An 8,576-nucleotide genomic window follows, 5' to 3' on the forward strand; every position below is an offset into this window, starting at 1 on the left:
TTGAGTGTTTCCTTTAAGCGGAAAGTGCGTACAAAAGAGGTGAGTGCGAAATGCAACCATTGGAATCAATCATGGTTCTTCGCAGCCAACCGTGGCCCAGCTCCTAAAGGGAAAAAATATTATAAAAACTTAAAAAAAAAAAATCCGGTCGCAACGTCCGCAAAAACACATACACATATAAAAACCATAAGCTAAAGTGCAAACAAGTGCAAGTATTGTATTAAAAGTGCACGTATACATACATATACACATACATTTCGAAAAAAAAATAATAAAAAATCACCCAAGTGAGAAAAGTGCACACATTAAAAATTCTTTGAAAAAATAAAAGCTCTCTGTGCCGATACTTTTGTGCAACAAGCACAACAACAAAGCGTTATCAGCAGCCATCACCCAACCAATCCATCGGCCAACATTAGAGGGACATCAGCAGCAGCGCCAGCGGCCATGAACAGCATCAGTAGCCGTCGTCTGCTACGACAACAACACCAGGCACAATACCAAGAAGCTTGCATACACGCAGCTACATAAATAAAAGAAAGTAGTGAGTAGGCAAATTTTAATTTTCTTAAAAAATAAAATAATATAACTTTTAGTTTCATAAAAGTTATATTATCAAATATAAACTGCCAACGAATATATACATACATATACATTAGACTGCATCACTCCCCATACAAAAAAAAATCGGTACCATTTTTCCATTGGAATTATAAAATCTATTATATTTTAAGACGTCCACCAAAATATTTCGAAAAAATATTAAGGTTTAAGTGAGCTGGACCAATTTCAAAATACCTCCAAATCTGGAGTTTTTTCTGAATAAAAATAGTTTCTTAAAATTTTTTTTTGAAAAAATCGCCTCAAATGACAAAACGGGTTAAGCTTAAAAAATTTGCATAAAAATATTAAAAAAAAATTTTACGGAATCGTAATGATGAGATTTTGATGCTGCTTTTTTTAACTTTTTTCAAAGATTGGTATAAGAAAAACTTGAATAACTGAGCCTAAACTCTTCTGATTTAGACTTAAGAGCTGTCGGTGGAAAGGTATTTTCTCACGCTTTTTATTTCTTTGCTAATAAACTCATTCAAAGGATGAAAGAGAAAGGTAGGATGAACGAACGTCATTCAAAGATGAGTTAAGATGTGTTGGTATTTGAAAAAAAAAATTGGGACACGAATGATTTTTTTTTGACAGAAATAAAAACAGTGTGAAAATACCTATCTACTGAGATCCCATAAGTCTAAATCAGAATAGTTTTAGGCCAGTTATTCAAGTTTTTCGTAAATCAATCTTTGAAAAAAGAAAAAAAACAGCATCAAAAATCTCATTCTTACGATTCCTTTGAAAAGATTTTTAAATATTTGTATGCAGATTTTTTAAGCTTAATCTAATTTGTCATCTGAGGGGACTTTTTTCAAAAAGTTCTTTACGAAACTATTTTTATTCATAAAAAACTTCATTTTTGGATGTATTTTCAAATCGGTCCAGCTCACTTAAATCTTAATATTTTTCCCAAATATTTTGGTGAACGTCTTAAAATATAATAGATTTTATAATCCCGGCGGAAAAACCGCAACTTTTCTTGGTGATGCAGTCTAATATACATATATGTATATATTTTCATAAAAGACGTATTTATTCTCGCCAAAAACGGTTCTATTAAAATTGCGGATATTTTCCTGCCGCACAAAAATTCCACACCGGCAATTTGCCGCTATTAAAATTTTGGTAGAAAAATTCCGTTTTCCGGAAACGGTATATCTCCACATACCGCATATGTACATATATGCAAAATTGTATACATAATCCAAATAAAATTCCGTTGCAGTTTATATGCCTATTGTGTCCCACTGTGCAAGAACAAAATATCAGCACAATAAAATACATACTTTTCTCTGCTTACCAATTTTTTGCCGTTGGTCGCATAGTTCATTGAACTTGGCTAAACAAATTGCCGAAAAATATAAGTGCATTTTTTCCCATATACCATATGTACATACGTTAGCACATATAAGCATTTAACCAGTTGCATTTTCTGCAACTATTCACATAATAGCTAAGAGAGTCGCTGTTATTCATCCAACAATACAGTCCACATGTACCAAGCACACTCCAGCTTATTTTAATTTCTTTCCATTTTGCTTTTCTCTGTTGCACTCACCAAGCTAAGAGACTTTAAATCAAGGCCCGCTATCCGACTTAAATACGTTCGGCACCTAGAACTCACCTCAGCGGTGAGCGGCTCTTTACGTATTATTATACCCACCAGTGTTGCCGTTTTAGCCCTTTGGTGGCTAGATTTAGCTACCATATATTTTTTTTGGCCACATAAATTTAAAATTGCCCATAGCCCTTTTTTTAGCCCTTTTTAGAATTTATTCATACTTGGCATGAAAAAGTTGTATATGCTTAATTTGTTTTTTTTTGCATTTATGTAAGAGATAAATTTTTAAATTAAGAAAGACTGATATATATAAATATATGTATTGTATGCTCCTTACGCTTTTATCCATACATACTGTAAAAGTGTTGGGGCTGTTAACTTATCTGTTAACGATTTAACTATAGTTTAAAATAGATAAGTTCATGGCCCTTAATATGCTAAATTTGTTAAACGACCCATCAAGTCGATTGACCGTGTATGTTCTTGTGGTGTGATTGTACCAGCATACTGGTGTCGTAAGTGGTGAAATTAGCTCAATTTTCTAAGTAAAAAGTATTTTGGCGGTTATTTCTTGCACCATATGAGTCAAAGCCGTGTTTGTGGAAGATTACGTTCACGATATTGCAGTTGTGAATTACAAAGAAAACAATGCTTAACAAAATGCTAGAATAATTATGAAATTTCGGCTCTAATCATTTCGATCTTTCCTCGACCTCATTTTTAAAGAAATAAATATTGTACCAGCATGCTGGTAAGTTATATGCTTCAAGCCTAATGGTACAATCACTTGCTGGAACCAGCAAGCTGGTGTCGTATATTTCCCCTTTATACAAAAAGGATTTTGGTTGGATAAAATATTAGCTTTTTTTCCAGAGTTCATTGTTTTTATATACCATTACTTATTGAACATGTTTACGTGGATTCTTATATATGTATATGTAAGTAAAAAATTTTAGCTACCATTTTTAGCCACAACGACTCTTCTTAGCTCTTTTTTAGCCCCTTTTTTAAAGAAATTTAGCTACCACTAAAAATTATGCGCGCCAACACTGATACCCACCCACATGTGCATTCCCGCACACATACATACATACGCACTATAATCAAAACAAATTCTCTGTTGTTTTCGTTTCTTAACTCACCACTGCTGTGACAAGGCATAGCTTACCCTGCAGTACGGGGGAGCGCCAACTGGACTGAGGAGTCGGTAGCTACCCGGTAAAGTCCGTCAATTACCGACCGACTACTTGCAGTGTATTTCATCGATTACTTTTACAAGGCAATGTCCTAGGCGGTAGTCACCATCGGCTCTCTCTGCACTACCGGGAGTTACTAAAGTAGTCACTGGCGTGATTTATGGGCGCCCTCTGTCGTAGTTTTTCGCTATTCTGCTTACGACTGATTCGACTCTGCACTACCATGTGCACTACCACGGGTTAATAGAGTAGCTACTTACCTAGGAGTCGGTGCAGTAGCGGTTCAAAAGTAGCGATTGACTCCAGCAGTACTGGAGGGTAGCCATATACTCGGCTTCATACGTAAATATTTGTACATACGTACGTACATTTTTTACATTCTACATATTCTGCACATTTGTGCATAAGTGCCAGCAAAAAATATTATCCAACGCATATTATAACCAGTGTTGCCAGAACTTTTTGGATGAATCGGCTAAATTGGCAAATAAAACTGGCCAAAAACGGCTAAAATGTATGTTGAAGAAAGTCGGACTGACAAGAATTTTAAAAATTCTATACAAATTTTCGTGGACACTAGCTGGCAGAAAAACTTGCAAATTTGCGTTCGTACAGAAAATTGCAAGTTTCTCTACATGAGAGAGAATTTGGGAGCATTTTTTCTTACTGTCTGATATTTTGAGAGATAATTCTCGCTGGATTTTCGACAGCAAACCTATTGTCTTCCCTACAAGGCCCTTTCAGACTGACCGATTCTCAATACACTCAAATAGAAACCAAAACATATAAAAAACGCTGTAAAAATTTTCCTTCAATTTTAAGGCAGTAAAACAACGACCTTAAGTTACCAGGCCATATGTTGACAAGGGATGCAAAATCACTTACAAGCTGTCAGTTCGAAATCTTCAATCGTTAAAATATGATGCCAAAAGAATGCAGATCCCCCATTTGGATGACCGGTCATATGACCGGCAGATGTCTCGTAGGATTCCCAGAGAGTTCACTTCAGTGTTGGTTCCATGAATTCAAGTTGGCATTCGGTTTTTGGAATTTAAATAAGTTCTCAGCAAAAAAGTTTGTTTAAAAAAATACATATGTATACATAGTGCTTGAAAATATCAATTTTTCCCTTACCTTAAACCTTTGGGAGTGGGCAAAAATGATGTTTTGTAATTTAGGCAGAATTGAATATGCGCTATCTGGGAAGACAATATCTACATGTAATATTTATTCTGTTTGTTGGCATTATATCCAAACAGAAACGCAGCTTAAGTGTCTTAACAGTGAAACAATTTCTTATTTTCTAAGTGTGCGAATAAAACTTCACACTTAAAATTAAGACATTTATAACAAACATTTTATGAAGAAAATCCCTTCTTCGTTTAAAATAAAAATAAGCGAAATCGGCCCAATTTCATACAACCCTGCCTGACATGAAAATTTTCTCCACGATAAGGCTAGTAGCCATTTCTAACAGATTTTGGGTCGCTTAGTCAAAAATGGAAACATATATACATATTTGAAATTTAAGAAAACAAGGCAAATAGCAAAATCGGCTAAAAACGGCTAATTTTTTTCTGCAAAACGGCTAACAAATCGGCTTCCGGCTAAATCGAAATTTTTCCGGCTGCTTGCTATCGCAACCGGCTAAATCTAGCCGGAAAACGGCAAAAATGGCAACACTGATTATAACGCGATATGAAGTGAGTTTAAGATATTTAGATACATGCAACCCAGTAGGGAAAATTTACAAATTGCATTTGTCTAGATAGTGATAAATAACCAATATTTTTTCAGTATTTACATATTATTTGTATCACATTCAATATTAATACCTACGTATATTTCAACCACGTATATAACAGTGGAAAGTGTTTGTGATTTTTTTTCTCTTACAAAACATTTTTTTTTCAAATCCATATTCCGCGGATTTAATTGGGACGCTCCGTTTTCCACGTTAAAAAGTGCTGAACCAAAGATTAAAGCAAATACAACTTCACGTAATTTGCAAGAAACAAAAACACACACACCGTTACAAGATCTTATAATCTTTTTTCTTGATTTTCTGTGGCACAAAGTGCAATTTTTACTCGGTTGACACATATTTTTCTAATTTTTTGCGAACGTTATCTGGGTGGTACTCAGTAAAATTTGATAAGAATTGATCAAATCAATTTTTATACGTTTGACCTTCCAAGAGAGTTAAAATGCCACTTGGACACAGTCCACCAAAAATGTCTGAAATCGAGACAAGGTCAAAAACTGCTTCCGCACCCGAAATCTAAAACTTTTGGCCCATCCGCTCCAAAGTTTATAGCGGAAAGTGACAGTATCATGAGATACTGTGCAAAATTCAGCGATGCGCCAATCCAAGACCACACTGAATCGTATCTCATGATAAAAGACAAATCACTAGATGATTGTTGGGCACGGCTGCAGTCCGCTTACGATTTGGTATTTTCAAAGCCAGATGACAGCCTACCCGAAAACTTTAAGAATTCGGTAGAAGGCAAATACTTCACTTGCCTTGAATTATATGAGGTGACCAAAGCTAAAATTGCCGATCAACTGTCGTTGAATAGAGCAATCGCTGCACCGGGTCCACCACCCCGCGTGGAACACACCTCGGCAGAGACAAACGTTTTTCTACAAGTCCCACCTTGCGAAACGGAGACATTTTACGGCGGTTACGAAGAATGGCCCGCTTTACGTGACATGTTCACAGCGGTGTACATCAACTACCCGAAGCTCTCCCGTGCTCAAAAAGTGTATCACCTCCGTTACAAAACCCAAGGGAAAGCCGGCTCCATCGTCAAGCAATACCCGCTCAGCGATGATAACTTCGAGCTGGCCTGGGAAGCTTTACGGTCACGATACGAAAACAAACGTATCCTGGTTGACAACCAAATTAAAATTTTGATGACTTTTCCGACTTTTCAATCCGAGAATAGCGAGCAACTTCAAAGGCTGCAAACATCAATTAACAACAGTGTCCGTTCTTAATTCACAAGACGTCCAGACAGACAGTTGGGATCCCATATTGGTGTACATATGCTCATACAAGTTGCCCGAAACCATACTGTCACTTTGGGAACAATCTCTCTTCTCGAAGAGATTTACCCTCATGGTCACAAATGGACGATTTTCTTACTTCAAGATACGAAGTAGTCGAAAGACTAAACAGGCTTCATCCAAGCCAAAATAAACAAAAAACAGTCGCTCATCAAAATGCTGCGCAAACAGGTCCTTTGACAGGACGTNGCTGGCCTGGGAAGCTTTACGGTCACGATACGAAAACAAACGTATCCTGGTTGACAACCAAATTAAAATTTTGATGACTTTTCCGACTTTTCAATCCGAGAATAGCGAGCAACTTCAAAGGCTGCAAACATCAATTAACAACAGTGTCCGTTCTTAATTCACAAGACGTCCAGACAGACAGTTGGGATCCCATATTGGTGTACATATGCTCATACAAGTTGCCCGAAACCATACTGTCACTTTGGGAACAATCTCTCTTCTCGAAGAGATTTACCCTCATGGTCACAAATGGACGATTTTCTTACTTCAAGATACGAAGTAGTCGAAAGACTAAACAGGCTTCATCCAAGCCAAAATAAACAAAAAACAGTCGCTCATCAAAATGCTGCGCAAACAGGTCCTTTGACAGGACGTAAACCTTTGTGGCAGAACCTAAGAGNACAGGACGCAAACCTTTGTGGCAGAACCTAAGAGGGAAACAACTTGCTCTTACTGCAAGTCCCCTCATCCCATTAGAGTCTGCCCCCAATTTAAGCGAATTTCAGTACTAAACCGAGTAAAATTTGCAAACCAAGCCAAGCTGTGCAAAAACTGCCTTGGTAATACCCATAGCACTAATGAGTGTCCGTGCAAGTGGTCATGTACACATTGCCATCAACGGCACCACTCCCTGCTGCACATGAATCCCAAACCACAATCTCGACACTCCAGTGCGCGAGCGACTGAAACCGCCGCACAACACACTACTGCCCAGTCGACACCTCCCGCTCGACAAGCGCAGTCAAGCTTCAATTCCAGCGAGCAACCGTGCTGTTCCAAACAAGCACAAATACAATCATTGCACACCGACAATCATAGCAAAATTCTCCTTCCAACTGCCATAGTCGCAGTTGAGCACGAGCATGAATGGTTTCAACTTAGAGCCCTGATTGATCAAGGCTCACAAAGAACTTTCATTTCCTCGAAAGTTCAAAATGGTTGAAACTACCATTCGAACATTCCAAGTTCGAAATTTCCGGCATGGGTGGACATGTAGTACAAAGCTCCCCAAAGCTTTGTCAAATTAACATTGGTTGCACCCAAAACCATGCAACGGATAAACACACGAGGCACATGCCTACATTCACCATTAGCCGTGAAAACTGGCAGCGATTCAAGATCCTTGAACTTGCTGACCCAAGTTGCCACATACCAGCTCAAACTGATATGGTAATCGGCAGCGATATACTTCCACAAATTCTGCTGCAAGGAATACAAAAGATTTGCGATACTATACTTGCGCAAAAAAAAATATTTGGCTGGATTCTCAGTGGTTCAATAACACAAAATGTGGTGTCATTCTCGACACAAGTAGAAGAGCGCTCGAATACAACTCTCAGCTCTCAGCTTAGAAAGTTTTGGGAAGAGGAGGAGATTCCACAACCTCCACAAATTTCACCTGAAGATCAGGCATGTAAGCATATATATGCAACAACAACGACTCGTGCCCCAAACGGTCGATACATTGTGCGACTTCCATTCAAGGAAGAATTTCCAAAAAAGCTGTCTCTAGGCCACTCTCGGTCAGCTGCACTCCAGCAGTTTTTCAGTATGGAGCGATCGCTTCAGAAAAAAGGAGACTTAGCCACAATGTACAATAATGTGTTGCAAGAATATCTCGACCTCGGTCATATGGAGCACACGAAGCCATGCGAGATAATAGCTAATGGCAAATACTTCTCATTCTACTTGCCGCATCATGCGGTCGTCAAACCAGATAAGGTAACCTCCTATGTTCGCGTGGTATTCAACGCCTCAAAAACATCTGATTCAGGAAAATCCCTGAACGACGTGTTGCACACTGGTCCCAGACTCCAGCCAGATCTCATGCTGCTCAGTTTGTAGTGGCGAATGCACAGATTCGTGTTCAATGGCGACATTGAAAAAATGTATCGTCAAATACTCGTCCA

General features: G+C 38.1%; 1 protein-coding gene across 1 annotated transcript; it reads left to right on the forward strand.

Annotated features, from left to right (window-relative positions):
- The first annotated feature begins 7,740 nt into the window (after positions 1-7,740).
- LOC108370593 (uncharacterized) lies at positions 7,741-8,511 on the forward strand. Its single transcript, XM_017625945.1, has one exon. It carries the CDS (start codon positions 7,741-7,743, stop codon positions 8,509-8,511), a length of 771 nt encoding a protein of 256 aa, XP_017481434.1.
- Positions 8,512-8,576: the final 65 nt, after the last annotated feature.

The sequence above is a fragment of the Rhagoletis zephyria genome, unplaced genomic scaffold (genome assembly GCF_001687245.7).
Source record: "Rhagoletis zephyria isolate East Lansing unplaced genomic scaffold, Rhagoletis_zephyria_1.1 Rzeph_scaffold_04333, whole genome shotgun sequence".
In the NCBI taxonomy this organism is placed as follows: domain Eukaryota; kingdom Metazoa; phylum Arthropoda; class Insecta; order Diptera; family Tephritidae; genus Rhagoletis; species Rhagoletis zephyria.

What these genes read in the sequence shown, in the direction of transcription:
- LOC108370593 (XM_017625945.1), top strand. Translation starts at nt 7,741, where the DNA reads ATGCCTACATTCACCATTAGCCGTGAAAACTGGCAGCGATTCAAGATC.